Below are 20875 nucleotides of genomic sequence, written 5' to 3' on the forward strand. Positions count from 1 at the left end.
CTTTTTTCATTGTCCTGCCGAGTCGATTACGATCTGGATCCGCAACTTCCGCCTGTTTTGGAGGGACGATAAACAACAGGAATACAGGATCCGGCTTGGCCCCGAGTCTGAGTCTGAGTCTTATAGTGAGTGGTGACTACTAGCGTGACTTGGTGGATGATGGTCTTCGACATCATCCAGGGAACGATAATGGCGAGGCACATACACCCGCTCAGGTACCGATCGTGAATTGACTTTCTTGGTGCTTTATACATAAACTGTAGGACTAGTAGTAACTTGTTAGACTCAGTTGTAAGTTTTAACTAGTAAACTACTAACTACCTCCTCTGGACTTTCTGTAGTACCCGGCCTCGCTTTCCCGCAACTGTGATGGTCTTACTGTATCGGGTAATAGACTGCCAGACCGACGCCTGTACTTTGCAGTTTGCAATCTCACGAGTCACGGCCCCCTTCCCACCCCCAAAATTCTAACCTCTCTTCCCCCTTCCAAAGGAGCCACCGCGCCCAGACCATCCGAGCCTTGTTCAGCACACAGCTCATAACTCTCTTTACTTTCTCTTGTCGCTTCTTGAGCAATTGGTCATTTACTCTTTCGTCAGTCGTGGCCACCGCGCCCTCGATTGATCACACACTCTCTTTGCACGCTATACCGCCGACCCCCTCCCTCATTGGCGGCCGAGCCAAACGTTTGAGGTTCATTCCTTCTTAGTCAAGCCATTTCCTTACGAAATCCCACCACGTCTCGCAGGCCTCAATTGTTGCCTGGGCGGCCATCCTTTCGATCTCTTCAAGTCGCCGTGGCAGTACGATTGCAAATCGATATGCGACGCGCGTGAGCCAAGTAGACTACATCTGCTGTCCTGACACCACTCGCCGGCTACATCCCAACGCGGACCACCAACCCGGAGACCCTTCGGCGTGGGACTCGCACACCGTCATGGCCTCTTGCATTTCACTGTCCGAGTCGAAGGCCTGTCCGGCGTGGAATGAATCGAGGGTCTCAATAAGTTCCGACCAATTCACAAATTTGTCAGTAACATGACCACTGGTGACATGCAACATGAGCTGACAACCTTGGTGATTAGTCCGTGGCTGGACGGTGTCTCCAACCTCACCGCATTCGATAATGCATTGAGAGACTATGTGGCTAACACCTATGTGACCAACAAGTATGTGACATGGCTGTATCCCCTCCTGCCCTTTTGCGCGCAGACTGATCAGAGGACCCCAGATATGTGAATCAGCTCGGGTGCGGCGGTCTCAACAAAAGCGCCCTGAATGACTATTATGCCCAGTATACGACGAGTGCAATCTGTAGTGGTCTCGTTCAAAGCTCCATCAAGGACTGTAATCTTTCTACCGCCCAGTCAGAACCGCTGTGTGCTGAAACATGCGCGCTCATGGCCACTAGCGAGCAAGAGATCATGGTCAACAAGCGACTCTGCCCGCAGATCAACAAGTCTTACATGAGCGAAATCCGTTCCGACTTTGCCATTTGTTCCAATCCATCGGATTCGCTGACGGGGAGCTGTGTCAGGGGAGCTGACAACGAACCTGAATATTGTGGTTTCGCATCCAACACCATTGGTCTCTGCACATACTGCGCCTCCAATTCGCCCAATTCTACCGACACCTGTTGCTCCAGTTCGCACGCGTCGACACGCTGTAGCGGCGTCAGCATTCCAAGCTCCATCGTCACGTTACAGCCCATCGTGACTTCAACCGTTACTGCTGCGGCAGCAGCAAGTGGTCACGACGGACTCTCCGGAGGTCAGATTGCTGGTATTGTGGTCGGATGCATCCTAGCTGCTGCTATCCTCGCTGCACTTTTGGTCCTCCTTTGTCTTCGACGACGCCGCAGGTCCCGAGACAGTACGGTTCTGAACCGACCCAATCCGCAGCGCAAAGGTATTTCACAGCAAATGCAACAAGCCGAGAGCCCCGCGGGGTATAACCTAGTTCCTGGCGGTCGCGTCGCCCGCATGTCTGCGTTACGGGAGGTCCCGAGCTCCTCCCCCGTTCACTCGCAGAAGTCACCGGCCATGGTCAGCACGGCAAAGTACAGCGACACCGACTCCGAGGCAAGAGGGGCGAGTCCGGGGGCTTTCTCTCGTCGAATTCCTCCGGTGACGGGTAAACGCCATGGCTCGCTTTCGAGTAGCTCAGCGCTGGCCGGTTTAGATAGTGACAGCTCGCCTCTCTCAGGCACTGCACATCAATTCTCCTCCCCCGAGGGATTCACTAGTGGTCAATCCGAGCAACTGTCCTTCTTCCGAGACTATTACTCCGAGGATGATATCCAGCCTGGCGACAAGGTGGCTGTACTCTGGGCATACTCGCCCCGGGCTGGCGATGAATTTGTGTTGGATCGAGGTGAGATGTTGAAGGTGATTGGTATCTGGGATGATGGGTGGGCGACAGGTGTGCGCCTCACAGAGCGGGCCGAAGATTTTGATCTCCGCCATCGCGAGCAACGTGACAGTGGGGTCTCTAGTGGCTCGCATCGACCAGCCCCTTCACTATCACCCACTGGTGAAATTAAAGCTTTCCCCTTGGTGTGTGTTTGTCTTCCCCAGCATTGGCGGAAGATTTTCGAGGGAGGGGTTTCAGAAGAGGATTGAGTCTGGGTCTGGTGTACCGCATGAAGATCATTCTCAACTCCTTGTGGCTTCCATGCCATTGTTACGCATTGACGACAGCGTGTGCAGCATTCCCGTTTCACCAGCCAACCTTTACAAGAAGAGCTTTTTGCCTTCCCTTGTGACTGGCTCACATGGCTCTTTTTCTTCTTTTCCCGTCTAGTTTTCGTCTCTGATTTGCACCTCCCCTTTTGAGAAGCTGTCTTTGTCTTTGAGACCGCTTGATATTGAAGAAGGTCATCTTTCTAGATGACTTGCTGATTATACTTGCGTTGGATGATCACGCCTCCATCTCCTCTTTTGGCTTTTGTTCATTTCGCGTTTATCATTCTATATACCCTCAGATGTTACGTTGATGGAGCTTTTCATTGATTCGACTACTTCTCTGCAATCCTTTAACCAAGGTTACTTTTCTTTTGCTGTCCCCCGTTTGTGTCTTCACTTCTTATAACTTCTTTCCTCGCTTCGGCGCTGGCACTTGACATGCGTGCAATTCTCTTCCGAGGCATGGGGTACGTGGGGTGTCTTGTTCAGCTGGCAGATGCACGCAGGCGTACTATGAGTGCAGTCCTGATTGTGAACATTGGTGCGCTGCCGACTTGATTGTCGGGTTCTGGCCTTGATGTCGGGTTGGCTGCCTACGGGAAGACCTTGGCTGAATTGTTCGTGAGCAACTATGTTCACACTCTACGTACATAATTAGATTTTTCCAACATTAGAGGGATGGAAAAGCTATACTTTTCGGCATAGGATTATTCTTGCAAAACAGGTGCGATTATCAACCGTGACCACCTCATCGTGTACAATGAATCTGGTCTTATCTCAAGCGTGGAAATGAACTGTACAAAATGAAAGTCAGGCCTCACATCATCGAGAAGCCATCCGTGCTAGGTTCAAGGTTCACTTTATGCCTGGAGAATCAGCGCTGGGCAATAGCCATAAAAAGAACGATCCCATTAGTTTCACGGCGTGGTCTGCGTGGACCTAGTAGTGTGTCGCACCTTTCGGCTCAACATCACCCCGCTCCAAGTACACTAACCCGAGTATATAGGTAGGTAGCAGGGTCACAGGGAATTACGCCGATCGGTCTTGGGAAATCGGAGATCGCGATCACACAATTACGGCTGACTGTACCTGAGTCCACTTTTCCCCAGCTTCGATTGCATTCGGCGATGGTTGCTGACATATTGAATATCTCCCCTCCATATTACCTAGCCACTATAAGGTCAAGACTCAAGACTACAGTTCAAACCCTCGTGATTCAAATAACTGGTCTTCGACCGACTATTCTCCTCCTCAGTCAATCAAAATGGCCGCTACCGCCCCCAAGATGATTCTCTATACCAACCGCAACTGTCCTTGGGCGCATCGCGCTCATACCGCCCTCAAAGAACTGGGTCTCGAGTATGAGGAAGTCACTATTGATCTGAGCGTTCCGCGAGAGCCGTGGTACTTGGAGATCAACCCTGTATGTACTATGTTCGGTGTCCAGTACATCCCGGTCTATGATTACCTTAGGTAGCTACCTGGGAAACGGGTAGTCTACCGCCATACGATCAGCTCGCAGACACTGACGTAACCCTGTTGTCGCCTTCCAGCGTGGCTTAGTCCCGAGTATTTCTTATGACGGCAAGATCATCACCGAGTCTGGCATTGTCGCACAATTTCTGGCCGATGCCCACCCCTCACATCTGCTCCCGCCGTCGGCGCCAGCAGAAAATACGCTGTACCGAGCCCGGCTCGCCTTTTTCGTAGACGCTTTTTTCAGCAAGGCCATCCCGTCCTTGTTCGCCAGTATCAGATCTGCTTCGGAAGAGGAGCGTGATACTGCCGCAGAACAGCTGGTGGCTAGTGTTGCCAAGGAGGTTGAACCTCTGCTCGCCGATACGGAGGGCAAGGGTCCGTTCTTTGGCGGAAGCCACAAGTTGACACTTGCAGAGGTATGTTGTCCACGCTTTTACATCCCCTGCCTGCATAAGGTACGCCTTGCTCCAGAGATCAATGCTAATTAAGTCCCGTTCCAGGTGCTGTGCGGCTCTTTCTTGATTCGCATTCTGAGCTTCAGCAAGCCTGAGCATGGTCTAGTCAGCTCAAAGCTGCCTGGACTGCTGGAGCAGCAGGCTCCACGATTCAAGCGCTGGATGGAGGCCACGTCTGCACATGAAAGCGTCAACTTTATTTTCAACGAGAAAGACGTTACCGATAAGATGCGCGCTAAATTTGCCCCCAAGCCACAGTAGGCTGCTATGACTACCTACCCACCTCCTGACTGTACTATTGGCCCATGGACGGCATGGAGACGTACACACTACACTAAGTACACAGTGCCTTGGTACCGGTACGAGGTAGCAATGACCCTGGCTGCACCTCGAGTCAAGTGATTCTCTGGAAAATGAGACGCTTCAAGAGTGATGTAGCCATGCCTGTTGGGATATAGGAAGAAATTGTATGTGAGACAGAATATCTGGAAATCTAATTTGGCGAATTTCGATGTGGATGTTTACTACCACTCTACTACTACTCTTCCCAATACCTAGTAAGTAGGTACGTTAGTGTAAAGAGAAGCTGTACGGCGTAGGTACATCTCCCAAATGATGCCGCCTGGCTTGGTATTCGGAGACAATATACTTGGTGCCTTGTCGTTGATGCCACTACTCCAGGCTGCTCGTTTTCGAAAATCGAGACGCCTGGGTGTGAGGTGCACGAGCCTCAATGATGACACGACAAAATTTATGACTGCATTATGTAGAGCCTCATCATGCACCATGTACGATAAATACATAGGAATGGTCGGATGCTTTCGGTCTCTCAATTCCAGTTTTGTTTATTCCCAGAGAGGTAGCTTGTCATCACGTGCAGCCCGTATCCCCCACCATCGCAACATCTGGGCAAACAACCCCTCCGCCGTGAAACCCCCCCCCCCCCCATTTACCTATCCACCTCCCATATTCCCCCAATAATCCTGTGAGTGCGCTGCTGCAATTTGCCCCGTCAAAAAAGCTGTTCTCTTGAGTCATGCTATTATCACCTCTGACTACGTTCCAAAACTGCCTCGCTCGGTCTTACAATTCGAGTTCAAGGCGTTGGGAATGGCCGTGTTCCTGACCCCCAGCCGCTGACATCGTGTGCCGTTTAGTCGACCTTCCCCCCCCTTTTCCTTTCTTTCCTCCACAGAAAAAAAAAGAAAGATGTCGGTAAGTCATTTCAGCAGGACAGACCCCAAACAAGACTCAGACTGATAGTAATTTGATAATTCTCTTTGCAGCTCGCATCCGGGTATGATTGGATCCTTAAACCTCCGCTGCTCCCGGTGGGCTAGCGGGCACACGAGCCGATCGAATGCCATACTAACGAGCCACATCACAGTGTCTCCGTTCAGGATGAGTGCTTGACTGCCTTCAACGAGTTCCGTCTGAGCAAGGGCAAGACCAAGTACATTATTTACAAGATCTCCGACAACAAGAAGGACGTTGTCGTCGACGCCGTTGGCCACGACCAGGACTATGAGGTTTTCCGTGAGCAGCTTGCTGCCTCCAAGGACAGCCAAGGTCGCCCCGCTCCCCGTTACGCCGTCTACGATGTTGAGTACGACCTTGGCGGTGGTGAGGGCAAGAGGTGCGTCTTCCCCTTTTCGGGCTCTTCCCATGTACGAGGTCATCGGCCAGTTCTATTGCTCACACCTTCTACGCGCATAGAAGCAAGATCATCTTCATTTCTTGGGTTCCTAGCGACACCCCCACCCTCGTAAGTGACCATCATTGTCTTGATGTTGGCAACAGCTGCTAGACACTCAGAAAAAGTACTGACCCATCCATCTTAGTGGTCTATGATCTACGCCAGCACGCGTGAGGTTCTGAAGAACGCTCTCAACCTGTCTGCCTCTATCCACGCCGATGACAAGTCTGACATTGAGTGGAAGACTGTCCTGAGCGAGGCCAGCGGTGGCAAGGCTGGCAAATAAATGAATGCGCCGGCTGGGTCCGGGCTGCGTGATCGACGGGGGGTTGTTTCCTACTTCAATGGTGTCATGGCACACTCAAATTTATCCCCTTCTCTGCACACCGTTCTCGTATTTTACCGTTTTGTTGCAGCTTTTGCCTAGTGGCAATGCAAGAATTTTGACGATTCCCGTCTATCCTGGTGATTTATCAACTCAACGCTAAATTGATAGAGGAACTCGTGGCTGTGGATACCCGGAACTCGTACTCGTGCCGACTTCGCGACTGTCTTTGCGTCAGCGAGGTGCATCTCTGGCCTTTTCGATTGTATCTGGGCGAGGAGAGCACCATACCATATCACCTATTGTTTGAAACCGAGGCACCATGGAACCGAATTTAGTAGACGCGACCGAGCATTGAATGTTCTATTGGTTTTCAATGGCTTCTGAAGCTAACAGCAAGTGAATGCCACGGTTTTACATTGTTGTGGGCCATGCGACGCTCTAGTGTAATGAATGGCTCTACGTGAGATCGCAGTCATTAGGTACTACTCGTCTAGATATAACTACCTAGATAGCTGTGAGTAGCCGGTCGGGGGTGGGTTTCTTGAGGATCTCAATTATCGTCGTCTTTCCTGTCATCCATATTCGAATCTGTTGAGATAACTATCGAAAATCTTCACAGATATTGGCATTTGTGTTCTATGCAAAAGTGCTGGGTGCCTCTCCAGTTCCATCGTCGTATGATGCTGCTGGGAATTGATGATGTCCCGTGGGAGCCCAGGCTGAGCAACGGCCCAATCAGCTGGCGGACAAACCAAGCCAACGCTAGTCCGGAAACCTCGCGACTTTCCACTTCGAACCACCCGAACAACTTCAATTCTTCCCCAACCCACGACCCTCCCCCTCCACTCTCTACTCCAGCCGAGTCGCCCCCGCTACCAGACCTCTCTGGACCTGGACTGCTCTTTCCACCATCAATTGACCTCATTTCGACGTGGTGCTCCCACCTCCCACCTGCCGCACAATGTTTCTTCGCTCCATCGCTCGCGCTGCTCCTCGCAGCCCGGCCGCCATCCGTGCCGGCCCTGTGGCCTCGCTGAACGCCATGCAGACCCGCGCTGCCTCTGACCACGCTATCTCCAATCCTACTTTGGCCAGCATCGAGAAGCGCTGGGAGGCTATGCCCCCTCAGGAGCAGGCCGAGCTCTGGATGCAGCTCCGTGACCGCATGAAGGTCGACTGGCACCAGATGACTCTGCAGGAGAAGAAGGCTGGTATGTAATGTTTTGTCCATCCTTTCCCGTTGCTCGAAGATTGTCATTGCTCGTGCCTCAGCCATGCCCAAAGAGTCCATTGGCTTCCGAGAATGACCGACTCGCTATCTTTTTTTTCCCTTCCTGCAATAACTACTCTGCAAGTTTTCTGACATCATGTCTCTAGCCTACTGGATCGCCTTCGGTCCTCACGGTCCCCGCGCCGAGGCCCCCAAGGGTGAGGGTCTGCGCATCTTCTTCAAGGTTGCTCAGCTCACTGCTGCCTCCATCGCTGTCTTCTACGCTGTTCACTACTTCGCCAAGCCCCAGCCCAAGACCATGTCCAAGGAGTGGCAGGAGGCTACCAACGAGTACGCTCAGGTAAGTTTTTGTCTTGCTACAAAGAGAAGGCAACTCGAGACCACTACCTGGTCTGAATTGCGTCTGGAGGGTCAAAGTAAGCTAACCGAAATCCCTCTATCACAGTCCGAGAAGATCAACCCCATCCACGGCATCAGCAAGGAGGGTTACGAGGGCAAGGGCTTCGTTCAGAGCCCTGCTGCCGAGAAGTCATAAATCGATTGGCTTTTTGATTTGAAGTGATGAGCAGGGCCCTGTTGACGGGTTGTCTGGAATGATCCCAGACCTTGCACCCCTCCCTTCTGGACTCGGAGACATGTTTTTCTTCGTAATACGATTTCCAGATCGCCGGTTCTGTCTTTACTGACATGACCGCTGGTGGGCATTCCGTCACCCTCTCAGTCGGGGCTCTCTGTGAATTTTTGTCCTTTGGCCCACAAGCATCCCAAAATGCGTGTATCCTGTACTGTGCTATAGTCAAATGTATCTCCTTTGTCGCCATAGAGTAACAGGGTTGACCGTGTTTTCTGCTTTTCTCTTTGAATTCCAGGGTGTCCTATCTCTTCTGGCTCTCTGACAATTGAAAGATGTATATTTTTGGTCGTTGTCTGGAATGTAGTAGTCCTATACTTGACAAGCTTGTATGGAAGTCTACGTAGGTACGCAGGTGCTTTGGGACCCGTTCGTGCGTCGCCTTCCCGGAGGGATTCGGAACCTGCAGAGCTGGTGCGGAGAACCCCTGTCCAAGCGCAGAGCGACAATGAACATTGATCCTCACGTATGGGAATTGCAAAAATAGGGACTGTACATCCATGAGGTACTCGATAGTAATAGATATCATGTCTTCCCTATTGAGCAGGATATTCTTTTGACTCAGGACTAGAGGATGGATGCACCTTGACATATACACCCAAAACGGAGTGATGGGCGGTTAAAGGACCCCGAAGTACACGTCAGAGATTTTCGCTGAGGATTCGTGTACCTGCCCCAGTTGGAGTATGATATATCCCTTGGACAGAAGATGGTCTCAATGAGCTCAATACCCGGCGAGTGGTATCAGGTGCAATCCTCAGATTCTGGTGATCGCATTGACTGCACATTGCTGTGCTAGACAAGAGATGATACAGGAGGTATACTTGGATGCCCTAGAGGATGCTCTCCCTGCATCCGGGCGCCAAGCCGACCGGTGAGAAGGGACAAGAATTGCCTGGCAACGGAAGAATGAGAAACAGCATACAAGAGATCAGCAGAGAATAGAACAAAATCACTCCATGGAAGATGACAATGAACAAATCCAACGGATTGAATCTGTCAATGAGCTTGCGATCTTAGGTAGTTGTTCTGTTATGGTTCTGTTCCAGCTTAGTCGACCCTTATACTTGCCCTGGCCAACAAATCCTGGTGTTCCATCGGTTCATCACGGGACCATCGGCAAAACCATCCCGGAAGGGTGTAGTGCGGTCCAGTTCCCGTGCCAGCGCGAGAAGGGAGGGAAACTGAGTAGAGTCCACCAACCTCTTTCCTCTTCTTCCCTCTTTTCCCTCCTCCCCCCATCCACACCTTTCCTGATCCTCACACCTCGCTCTTCAACACATCCATCATGTTCAAGAGGTACGTCACCCATCCTATTCACACCTTCGTCCATCGACCTTGGGTCTTCTTGTGTCTATCCATAAGATCTTTTCACCCCCCCCTAACTGATCCTTTTGTGCTTTTTACAGCGGACTTGCCCGGACCTTCGGGAGGGCTGCCTATGCCCGGCCGACCCCCGTCGCCCGCGCCTTCAAGCCTCTCCGCGCCAATGCTCTGCCCGCTCTCTCTGCTCGCTTCGCCAGCTCAGATGTCGCTCAGAACGGCAAGATCCACCAGGTTATCGGTGCCGTTGTTGATGGTACGTGGCTGCTCGGATCACCCTGTCGGCATCGGGACGGACGCGCGAAAATCTTTTCCATCGCCCCCCGATCCATCGTCCAACTCATCGCAATCGATCTCAACACCGAATCAGAAACAAACGCTAATTCTTTGTCGCCATGCCACAGTGAAGTTCGAGGGCGAGAAGCTCCCTGCCATTCTCAACGCCATTGAGACCGAGAACAACGGCCAGAAGCTTGTGCTCGAGGTTTCTGTACGTGCCCTCTGATTGGTCGGATCCACCCGCGACCGACCACCTCCCAACCTCGAAAGGCCAATTGCCTTTTCTGTGTCCCCTTTCAATCTACTACCATCACACGACGCTAACCTGCTTCCTTAGCAACACTTGGGTGAGAATGTTGTTCGTACCATTGCCATGGACGGTAAGCTCGCTCTTCCTCTCCTCCTCTCTCTTCTATGGCACCCTGGTCATGTTTCTATTGTGCCTGATTCCGATCTGGAATGAATCGGAACTTTACCTGGCCCAGCCTGGAACGTCGACGCTGTCATATCCCTGCAGTATGCTAATGCTACCTGTCCAGGTACTGAGGGTCTTATGCGTGGTGCCGCCGCCAAGGACACTGGTTCCCCCATCAAGGTCCCCGTCGGTCCCGGCTGTCTCGGCCGTATCCTGAACGTCACTGGTGACCCCATTGACGAGCGTGGTCCTGTCAAGGCCACCAAGTTCCTCCCCATTCACGCCGAGCCCCCAGAGTTCGTCGAGCAGTCCACCTCTGCTGAGATTCTCGTCACTGGTATCAAGGTCGTCGACTTGCTCGCCCCCTACGCCCGTGGTGGTAAGATTGGTCTGTTCGGTGGTGCCGGTGTCGGCAAGACTGTGTTCATCCAGGAGTTGATTGTAAGTTTCTTCCTCTTTTCGGCTCGCTCAACCTTTTGCATTTTCCGTCGACTTTCTCCCTCAGCAGCTCGCTAACCCGGTTCCTTTTTATCTCAACAGAACAACATTGCCAAGGCTCACGGTGGTTACTCCGTGTTCTGTGGTGTCGGTGAGCGTACCCGTGAGGGTAACGATCTGTACCATGAGATGCAGGAGACTGGTGTCATTCAGCTCGAGGGTGACTCCAAGGTCGCTCTCGTCTTCGGTCAGATGAACGAGCCCCCAGGTGCTCGTGCCCGTGTCGCCCTGACCGGTCTGACCATTGCCGAGTACTTCCGTGACGAGGAAGGTCAGGATGTGCTGCTCTTCATTGACAACATTTTCCGTTTCACCCAGGCCGGTTCCGAGGTGTCCGCCCTTCTCGGTCGTATCCCCTCTGCCGTCGGTTACCAGCCCACTCTCGCCGTCGACATGGGTGGCATGCAGGAGCGTATCACCACCACCCAGAAGGGTTCCATTACCTCCGTCCAGGCCGTCTACGTGCCTGCTGACGATTTGACTGATCCCGCCCCCGCTACCACCTTCGCTCACTTGGACGCCACCACTGTGTTGTCTCGTGGTATCTCCGAGTTGGGTATCTACCCCGCTGTCGACCCCCTGGACTCCAAGTCCCGTATGCTCGACCCCCGTATCATCGGTGACGAGCACTACAACACCGCCAGCCGTGTCCAGCAGATGCTCCAGGAGTACAAGTCCCTCCAGGATATCATTGCCATTCTTGGTATGGATGAGTTGTCTGAGGCTGATAAGCTTACCGTCGAGCGTGCCCGTAAGCTCCAGCGTTTCCTGTCCCAGCCCTTCGCTGTCGCCCAGGTCTTCACTGGTATCGAGGGTCAGCTCGTCGACCTGAAGGACACCATTGCCTCCTTCAAGGCTATTATCAACGGTGAGGGTGATGACCTCCCTGAGAACGCCTTCTACATGGTCGGTGACTTCGCCTCCGCCCGTGCCAAGGGTGAGAAGATTCTGGCTGAGCTTGAGGGCTCTTCCTAAATGTAATTTTATCCACTTTGTTTAGCTAGCGGCGGGGTTTGTTTCTACCATGTTTAACAATCCCCTTATGTCGAAAACTTTCGCGGCTCTCTGAAATCCTTTCCTCTGCATTAAAGACCTGTCTTCCACTGTATGTCTGTTCTCATTTCTTTCTCCCATGCTCCCCGTCTTCCCGATTCCAGGATCGGGACTCTTCGAACATGTTCTTGCTGCTTCCCCTGTGGTGTTCGGCTTCCGCCCCGTTAGCGGGTGTCTCACTCTGGAGTACACTTTGTCTGTGCTGTTCTTGGGCCTAGTTGTCTTGCGCGACATTGGTCTCGATTTGCTGTCGACGTCCGAAGGAAAGAACGACTGTGGAGGATTTACTCATCCTTGTCCATGTGGTTCCCTTCGCGCTGTGAACCCTGACGTGTGATCACTGTGTGACTTGGCAGTGAAGCTGATTCTGTCGGGAAAGGAGGTTGTCGAGGCGAAAGCCCCGACGACGCAGATTCGACGAGATTTTTTCTCAATGAGCAAGGGAGACATGAGGGAAAACAAGCGCTGACTTCGCCTTGTGGAGGAGACGGGTCTGACATGCGGGAGATTGGGCGAGTAAGAGATCTGTTGAAGGTGATTCGAGATTCAATGGCGGTGCTCGTTGAACGAGGCGAAACATCCCTTCTGCTTGGCAAGCGAGCTGATGAGATTTACTTCCCTTGACTATTTCCTCGCATCTTTCTAAAAGCCTTGTTTAGACGCACCCTGACCTGGCTTGTGTTTCATTATTGTGTATTTAGAGGTTGAAAACCTGCCCTAAATATTTTCCTTGGTGTTCAAGTCAATTTCCTTTGTTTGATCCAACATAGCTTTGCGTCGGAGAGACTTGTAGAAACCTCATCTGCCGAAGCAAGTGGCATAGTAGGACGTACAACATGGGAATGCTTTTCCTCTGTTACTTCCGGATAGCAGGCTGTTCTTGCATCCGCAGCGTCAAGCCTTTTGGTGAACCTCAGGACCGATACCCACGTATTCGACGCAGTCTAGTTGATCATTCATTCATCATTGCTACATGGGACTCTCAACTTTACCAACACATGCGAACTATGTTGATCGTGTATGATGGACCTTTGGCTTCCGGTGTTCAGTCTCCTTGTGACGCCCACAGAACATCTAGGTAGGCTACATCAGCCAGGCAGGTAGACTCTACTCCCGAGAAACCTTCCTTCTATCTTATAGAATGGTCGAGGCTCTATAAATGTGGATATCAAGGCCGGAGTTGTCGCGCGGACACTGTGTTCCTCCTGTGCGGCTCGTTTCATTTCGAGTCGATGGACAATGACCAACCCCTTATACAGCTATTCCCTCACCACCGCCTCATCGAGCGTTGACCGTTGATTGCTGACGGACCGTTGACCTACCAAGAATGGACCATTCCCATACCTACTCTAGTCTCAAGAACTCATTCATCACCGAGAGCATCAGCTTGTGCATACTTCACCGCGCAGTGTGCACACCGCACAAGAGGAACCAGAAGATGAAAGTGTAAGACGGTGTCAAGCGGGGAGGAAGAGCAAGTGGACCCAGAACATACAGAGACAGGTGTGTTAAGTGTTGATGGGCCAAATGTCAGATTTCTCGTCGGGTGTTTATTGATCATCGGTCCACCGGTTCATGAAGTTGGATTTATCCGCCTGGCTACCTACCTACCTATGTACCGTATATGGAATAATTCAAGAAATACCTCTTACCAGTCAAGCCCTCGTCCGAATTGCCCCGCCCCTCAGCAGAATCTTCCAGGTATGCAGTGCGTGTGACGCTACGAAACTAGGTCAAGGTGGAAACTGTGGTTCAACCCCGAGGTATCAGCTCCTTCATGGTAGTCAGTTCAAGGTTAGGGAGGCAGGAATGAATTGGAAGTCGACGAGGCCCGAATAGTTTCATTCAAGTGGTGAATGGCTGGCGCTTTTGAAGGTCAGCGACTCCGTACAGCTGGAAGTGATGGAAGGTGGAAATGGCTGGTTCCTGATTGAATGGTGTAGATGCAAGGGCACTACTCCGTGAGTCCGTCATACCCACAGATATACTGAGTCTTAATCTAGCTGCGTTGTCTTTCTGTTATCTCGTATGTAATATAGGGACCTGTGAATTACTAGATGCGGTTAGTTTTGCCGTTCCCGGCCTAGCGCCCCAATACACCGTCTTGTAACCTCCCCCTCATGTCGCCCCGACATAAAAGACCCGACTTGCCCTCTCGTCCTCTTCTCTCCTTCTTTTCCTTTCCTTCAACTCCTCTATCTTGCACTCATCGCCGCCCCCTTTCTTTCACTCTGGCCCCACCGACCACTACGCCTTGACTTTCAGCCCCACACACTGCCCCTTTCATTCTACCGGAGATGCCGCTCGATCCGACGCCATTTCGCTCTCGCCCCTGCGGCTGGAATGGCAGTCGCATAGGAACAGAACCGCTGGGATGATCCAGCCCGCAGCCGCACCGTGTGATTTCGTGTCAATACTCTTACTCCTCCCCCAAGCGAGTGATTTTGCATCATACCGCGAAGCTATCTGTGCCTTTCTGCCAGTGCACTTTTCTCGTCCCTGATTTTACCGGCCTCCATATCCCACATCCACATCCACATCCTACAAAGTGTCGGCGTATCCTTGACGCCGCTTGCCCCACTCCGTCTGAAGCATCTGAGGTTACATTGCACAGCCCCGGGCGTCACCGTCGGTCTCCCCAGTTCCTCTGTACCCAGTCCATGAATATTCGAAACACAACCCGGTGATACCGGCCAATAGCGAAAATACCGCACACGCTCAGCTCTCGCTATTACGGTCGACATGCTGTTTTTGTCCTTGGTCCGTTACGCCGACCTACAGGTCCGCCGCCTCTCACGTTTATGCGAACTTGCGCGCATCCAGGAGCATTCGCCCTACACCCTTTCTGGACTTTCGCGCGTGTGTAGCGGTTCAAATCTCCCTTGGGTGGGGGGCAGAGCGAGGGCGAGAGCATTGGCAACCTTTGGCTGATCACGCCCGTATCGTTTCGGATCCAAGGAACGACGAGACTTTCTCGGCCTCAATTCGCGTCAGCTAGTGGTTGACGTGACGAACACAGTAACGCCCCGCCCTATCACGATGATCCCAAGGCTTCACGCCAGCCATGTCGAACCTGAAGAAGCCGCCAGGCGATCCCGTCAGACCGCGTGCCAATGTCCATTCCCGTCGACCTGCACTGTTTTTCGTGCCGTCGTTCACATTCAGAGCCCTCAGTCACCGAGTGCGCCTTGTCGCCGAAGCCCCCGTTGACTTCATGAGCGATTGGCGGAGAAGATGAGATGGACGGGTTTAAAAACAGGGTTTTACTCGTGCAGCACGAACGGGATGCGAACTGGAAACGACGAGGGAGCTATTATCTCCATGTCGGCGCGTCCTACGCGTTTTGACTTCGGTCCTGGGCCACGGAACGACTGGCAAGCGGAGCTCTGTCGACCTGGTGGTGATCACCGGATGCAGACGACGCGCAGGCATGCGGTTCCCCCGAAATAGCAACAGCGCTTTGCAATATGGCTATTGGATCAAGCGGATAGGCGGGCGAATCATTCGTGCGCAAGTACCCTGCACGGCGCATCAGTTACTGAATCGATTGGCAGGCAGGTCGAGTCTGGATGCCATCCTGCTGGAGCTTTCGCCCTCTAAGCTTGAACCTTCTCCGAGCGAGTCGTCCGCCTCAGTGTGCAGGCTGAGCAAGGCGTGATCGGTCTGACGAGAGGTATAAAGCCATGTATCTCGCACGCCGTCTTGGAGAGAAAGTAGACAAGAATCCAATTTGGTCTTCTTATTGCATCCAAGTTCTCGGGTTTTCCCGCATTATCCACTACGTATTTGTTTCCATCTCTTCTACTGATTCAAGTCAATATGACCTCCTTTACAGAAAAAGCACACGAAACCTTCGGTAAGGGATCTTCTACAAGCATGATTGATTTCACTAACTTGACAATGCGAAGCTTCAATCCTCACTGAGCCGCGTGAATGGCCTGAAGTGGTCGTACGCAACTCCAACGTTTCCCCCGAGTTAGGCACGCAGGCCAATCCCATACTGATCGGCGATGATCTTGCTCCGTTGGGCTCGGCATCCAATCCCATCGTGATCCATGTTAACGAGGGTTGGTACGGTGATGAGCCAGACCGGCTTGGTTCCGATGCCGACACTGAGATCATAGCTACGCCGGAATTCTGGGAGACGTTGATCGGTAGAAACCTCGCCGCCCCTGTAGACGAAGGCGAAGCTGTTGATTCCTCCTCCGTCCGTGCGCCAACCAGATCGCTAGTCTGTGAGGATCCAGAAGACCTTCGATCATTCGAGCAATCAACCCCGAACTGTTTTCACTTCGATGACAAAGCTCTGAAAGTGGCCGAGATTTCGTTTGACGCGTCCCAGGTTTGTTCTGGTCCTGGGGCTGCGAGGAGTGAGAATGTTGCAATTGGCCACGCAGGTACGCTTGGCCGACGAATATTTGTGGCTGTCATACTAAGGGTTTTAAGATGGCGAGCAAAGCATGGAGAAAGGCAAGCTTTTTGAGGCCGAGGAACCCAGGGAGGCTGGCAGTGTGCCAGAGACTGCTTCGATGACCCGCGAAGCTGTTCCACAAGAAACAACAGTCCAAACCGATATTTCCCTTGAGAGAGGCCATCCTGCCATATCTACTACCATCGGCGATGAACTAGCCGCGATCTACGATCATGTGGACCACTGTCGGAACGCCGATTGTCTACACGCTAAATCTTTCTATGATGAGATGCAGACCCCTCGTGAGTCAGATACCCTACTATAGGTTCAATCTGGTCGCTGATATTTTTTTCAGAAGTCACGATGCCAAGTAACTCAAACTGGACCAAACAGCAACAAGAACCAAGCACAGAAGGCCGTGTGACTGTGCGATTGTATGTTCCAGATTTCCAAAAGGGGGCTACGTGGCCAGAGCGATTTATAGTCAACCAAGTGGCTATCCGACGAGCCTTGTTTATGCCACGTTCAGCTTCCAGCGTAGTGGATTGCAAGCAAGACGATATCCTCTTCGGACGAGGCGTTGTGTTGGTCTCCTTGAAAGGGGCAAACCCAAAATGCTTCCTCACCTTTTCTCCTGAGAAGAATTCGGTCTATCACAGTACTAATGCGCCTAGATGTGGAAAGGGGCCGCACGGCGTTGCGATCATTGAATCGGCTGTTCCAGAGTGGCAAAAGGGAGCCAGTCGGCGACACGAATTTATCGGACGAGTTTCTATCGAACTTTATAAAACATGGCCCCCTTCAAACTCAGAGTATGAAGGCCGACAAGACTTCTTTGGAAGAGTTGTTGTGAGCACACACTCGGATGGGGCAGACCCAAAATGCTTCCTCGCCTTCTCTTCTGAGCAGTCTTCTGCCGATCGCACGCTTCATTCGCCTGCGTCTGGTTATCAAGAGAATCCTGCAAAAGTTACAAAGCCTAGAAGCACGCATCGACCTACTCCCAGAAGACGAAGGCATAGAGGCAATGTTTCTCAAGCTGAAGGTCCCAGGGAGTTGAACAGCGTACCTGAACCTTCGATGACTAGCGGCGCTATTACTCTGGAAATAGACGCAATTGATACTTCCGTTGGGAAGAGCTTACCGCACCGCTCTCATGATGCGGGACCAGTGAAACGCAAATTATCACCTGATGGTATGCGTTCTGAGCTCAGACGATCGGGGCGATTGGCCAAAAGAGCTAGAACTTGACGGCGATGGTTTCTTTCGTGTATTCATTATTTGCATATCATTATCTTCCAAAGTGTGCGAATGGTGGCTCATGAGGCCAACTCGATTGGAAAGCGACTGCTTCCTCGTCAAGATCCATCAACCTCAAAAAGTTGGAACTAACTAGCTTCTCATCATATGCCTCAAAAATTTCCCCAATCCATTGACTATATCGTTTTGCCGTTGACTGCCACTCAATAATACTTAATAAAAGCCTAGGCAAGTATCTTAGCTACAACGGATTGTATGCCTCATCTTTTGACATGCCGACTTCAACACAGCTTCGTCGAACCGGTTCTGTTCCGAATTAGTAGTTTTCGAGTTTTCCTGCGTTAGCGGTGATATGGTCTCTACCAGAGCAGTCCCTATAGGACTGGCTGACATGGTAGACCGCGTGGTTGCGTTGTTATATTAAGCCCTCGCATTCTTGAGGGCATATGGCCTGAATTTCCACCGAGCCCCACTGATCACCGCCAATAATGCTGAGACGTCATTGCTCTGGCTCTTTCCCCGACGTACGTTGATAATGCTTGAGAGATGGATTGGGTAGGAAAGTGAAGCTCGAGGAGATAATCGCTCGCACCTAAGACAACATTCCTTACCCTCAATTAAAGCTGGTGTTAGATGTCCCATGGATTATACCACTGCTTTGCATGCCTCATATTTTAACATTTTGGCCTGTATTCTCGAATTTACCAATCAAAACTATGTGACATGACCAAGCCTATTCTCTTAAGATCGAGGCATGAAAGTGGATCATTTATTCAAATGCGAAGGCCGAGGCCTGCTCGCCACGAAAACCTTATAAGTGGCGTTTTGGAATTAGGCGGTGTAGGCGAGGGGGGAAATGGCGGTCTGTTTGTTGGTTCAGCCTTTGTGCTACTACATAAGAACCCCAGATTCCTCCCAACGTTAAGGCTATTTCCTTCTGATTACTTATCACAAGACCATTTCTGGCCTTCCTTCCCTAGATGGATACCGAAAATATCTGCTCAGCATGTAGCTGGTCACCAACACGCCAAGAGGGGTGTCGCTACAACAGTCATGTGAAAATCTTCTACGGCGTCAGCAATCGAGGAGCATGGTCTTTGGGTTCCAACCTGATTCTGAAAGAACGGTCCTCTGAGCCACCCAACTTCGAATCTCCCAACATCCGATTTTTGACCGAAAGAACATCAATACCTATACCAAAAATCGTTGAAGAGTGGCAGGAAGATAACGGGGCATATTTTCTGCTTACTAAACGGATTCAAGGCCACCCCTTGAGTGAAATTTGGCCTACCATGTCCGGAGCGGACAAAGAACGCGTCGCAAAACAGACCGCTGAGTATGCGATGCAGCTTCGCGAGCTTCACTCGAACCGAATGGAAAGCTTAGGCGGGCGACCGCTATACTCGGCTTTTCTATTTCCGAATGGGTACGGCATTGGGCACGGGCCGATTTCATCTGACGATGAGCTGTGGACTGAGATGTCGTTAGCATTGTCCAAAGTGCCAGAGGAAATTCGCTTGAATTTGCGTCAACGTATGCCAACTGCTACTCCTTATACCTTCACTCACGGTGACCTTACCAATGTCAATATTATCGTGGACAATGGTAATTTGGCAGGTATTCTGGACTGGGAAGCTTCGGGCTACTTCCCTGTTTGGTGGGAGTTTACTTGCGCGGGAATTGGTCTAGGGCAAGAAGACAAGGAATGGAAAGAGCTGTTACGCAAGCATCTGCCAGATCATACTGAGGCCCGCAATTTTTGGCTGGATTTCTACTCATTGTGCAAATATCCGAACTTGGACGACAGGGGTTTACGTTTCTTAAGCAGTTGTGGATTGAGCTTGCCAAATGAGGCATAAGGACAGGAGTGAGCTACCATTCTGCTAGTCTTCTGCAGTAAAAGCAAAGAGTGACACTGTTTCCGTCCAAGTTTGACATTTAGGACCTCCCAGCTTGTTCTTCTCCTAGTATGATCGTGCCGCTTTGCTGGTAAATAGTCTTGTCCTTCCAGCCGTCAGTGACGTTAAAATCAAACATCGAGTCTAATCGACACGTACCATATTGAGCATGACAGGTCGGGACATGGATCCGGGGAGCTCAGCACCACAGAATTCGCAATGGGTTCTCCCAGTGATATTGTTTTTATCGCACTTGGGACACTTCATCTTCAATAAGTTTTGATCTTTATCGATCACAATGATAGAGTCAAGATTTTAAAGAATAATAGAAGTTAGAGATAATACAGGTTCAGGAACATCCGACCGACTATTGTATCCTTATATAGTTTTAAGCACACTCTTCGCTTCCCTTTTTTTCTCATCACTATAATCTATGTCCAGCTCGTGTGGAGCGGGGTAAAGGATCAACTCAAAAATCTCAAAATGCAAGGCATGTGTCAGCTGTGTCAGGGCGATACGCCCAAGCAAATGAAAAGCACATAGCATGCGGGTACCCCTCGAAGGTTTCTGACAGCTCTCATTGTGGATTTTATCCGATGAGTACGATTGGAAATGCGCTTTGACACGTAACTACCCCGCTGAGCCTCACCATATGCGCTATGGAGAACTTAACCGTAAAGGTAAACAGAGACAAACACCTCCTCGAATACCTGTCTCTAAGGACAATTGCTTGCTATTGACCCGAATGTGCACAGCTGGCTTGAGACCTCGTAAGCACTGAGCGAGCTACTGCTCTGAGAGTTCTAGCGGAGATGAAGGTACATGAAGGGAAATGAAATAAGTAAAATGTCATCTTGCTCGAAAGTCATGTCTACATCGACGACGGTGTGTGAACCGAGCGGGGAACCCTGTCAACACGATATAAATATCTCATCCGAAGGGGCGGAGCACGACCAGACTTAGTGATTCCTAATAATTCAGGACCGACCTCTGAAGCACATATCAAGAGCAAGCCGCTTATCATTGGGCGAAGTAGACAAATCTGCGGTAGAAGTAAAAGAGGCTCAAGAGCATGGAGGTGACCGTCAATGCATAGCGTGATCCTGTGATATGAAAGGCATTTTGTGCCTCAATGTGACAAATTACCCTGCCTGACAAGCAGTTTGCATTCCCCACCATGTGTTGTTCCAGTAACTCAAAAGTACATATAAGTATCTAATCACATCTTATCGTA

General features: G+C 51.2%; 7 protein-coding genes across 7 annotated transcripts; all 7 read left to right on the top strand.

The window, feature by feature from the left end:
- Positions 1-1038: 1038 nt before the first annotated feature.
- On the top strand, positions 1039-2621 carry N7539_004051 (SH3 domain protein; the record flags this gene model as incomplete). The annotated part of the gene is made up of 2 exons (XM_056933653.1): positions 1039-1169; positions 1232-2621. The coding sequence occupies 2 exons, from the start codon at positions 1039-1041 to the stop codon at positions 2619-2621; spliced, it is 1521 nt and encodes a 506-aa protein (XP_056791194.1).
- Positions 2622-3948: 1327 nt separating this feature from the next.
- Positions 3949-4879, top strand: N7539_004052 (glutathione S-transferase family protein; the record flags this gene model as incomplete). Its single annotated transcript, XM_056933654.1, has 3 exons — positions 3949-4107; positions 4238-4579; positions 4664-4879. 3 exons carry the CDS (start codon positions 3949-3951, stop codon positions 4877-4879), a joined length of 717 nt encoding a protein of 238 aa, XP_056791195.1.
- Positions 4880-5827: 948 nt separating this feature from the next.
- On the top strand, positions 5828-6600 carry N7539_004053 (actin-binding ADF family protein; the record flags this gene model as incomplete). Its single annotated transcript, XM_056933655.1, has 5 exons — positions 5828-5833; positions 5905-5915; positions 6006-6254; positions 6335-6383; positions 6460-6600. The coding sequence occupies 5 exons, from the start codon at positions 5828-5830 to the stop codon at positions 6598-6600; spliced, it is 456 nt and encodes a 151-aa protein (XP_056791196.1).
- Positions 6601-7603: 1003 nt separating this feature from the next.
- On the top strand, positions 7604-8408 carry N7539_004054 (cytochrome c oxidase subunit IV family protein; the record flags this gene model as incomplete). Its single annotated transcript, XM_056933656.1, has 3 exons — positions 7604-7853; positions 8020-8213; positions 8319-8408. The coding sequence occupies 3 exons, from the start codon at positions 7604-7606 to the stop codon at positions 8406-8408; spliced, it is 534 nt and encodes a 177-aa protein (XP_056791197.1).
- A 1384-nt stretch (positions 8409-9792) lies between these two features.
- Positions 9793-11994, top strand: N7539_004055 (F1F0 ATP synthase subunit beta; the record flags this gene model as incomplete). Its single annotated transcript, XM_056933657.1, has 6 exons — positions 9793-9803; positions 9914-10083; positions 10232-10317; positions 10444-10486; positions 10646-10962; positions 11062-11994. The coding sequence occupies 6 exons, from the start codon at positions 9793-9795 to the stop codon at positions 11992-11994; spliced, it is 1560 nt and encodes a 519-aa protein (XP_056791198.1).
- Positions 11995-15891: 3897 nt separating this feature from the next.
- On the top strand, positions 15892-16808 carry N7539_004056 (uncharacterized protein; the record flags this gene model as incomplete). Its single annotated transcript, XM_056933658.1, has 3 exons — positions 15892-15928; positions 16053-16469; positions 16519-16808. 3 exons carry the CDS (start codon positions 15892-15894, stop codon positions 16806-16808), a joined length of 744 nt encoding a protein of 247 aa, XP_056791199.1.
- Positions 16809-18723: 1915 nt separating this feature from the next.
- Positions 18724-19602, top strand: N7539_004057 (aminoglycoside phosphotransferase family protein; the record flags this gene model as incomplete). The annotated part of the gene is made up of 1 exon (XM_056933659.1): positions 18724-19602. One exon carries the CDS (start codon positions 18724-18726, stop codon positions 19600-19602), a length of 879 nt encoding a protein of 292 aa, XP_056791200.1.
- Between the last annotated feature and the right edge of the window lie 1273 nt (positions 19603-20875).

Source organism: Penicillium diatomitis (assembly GCF_028827545.1).
Source record: "Penicillium diatomitis strain IBT 30728 chromosome Unknown utg000004l_segment0_segment0, whole genome shotgun sequence".
NCBI lineage: Eukaryota > Fungi > Ascomycota > Eurotiomycetes > Eurotiales > Aspergillaceae > Penicillium > Penicillium diatomitis.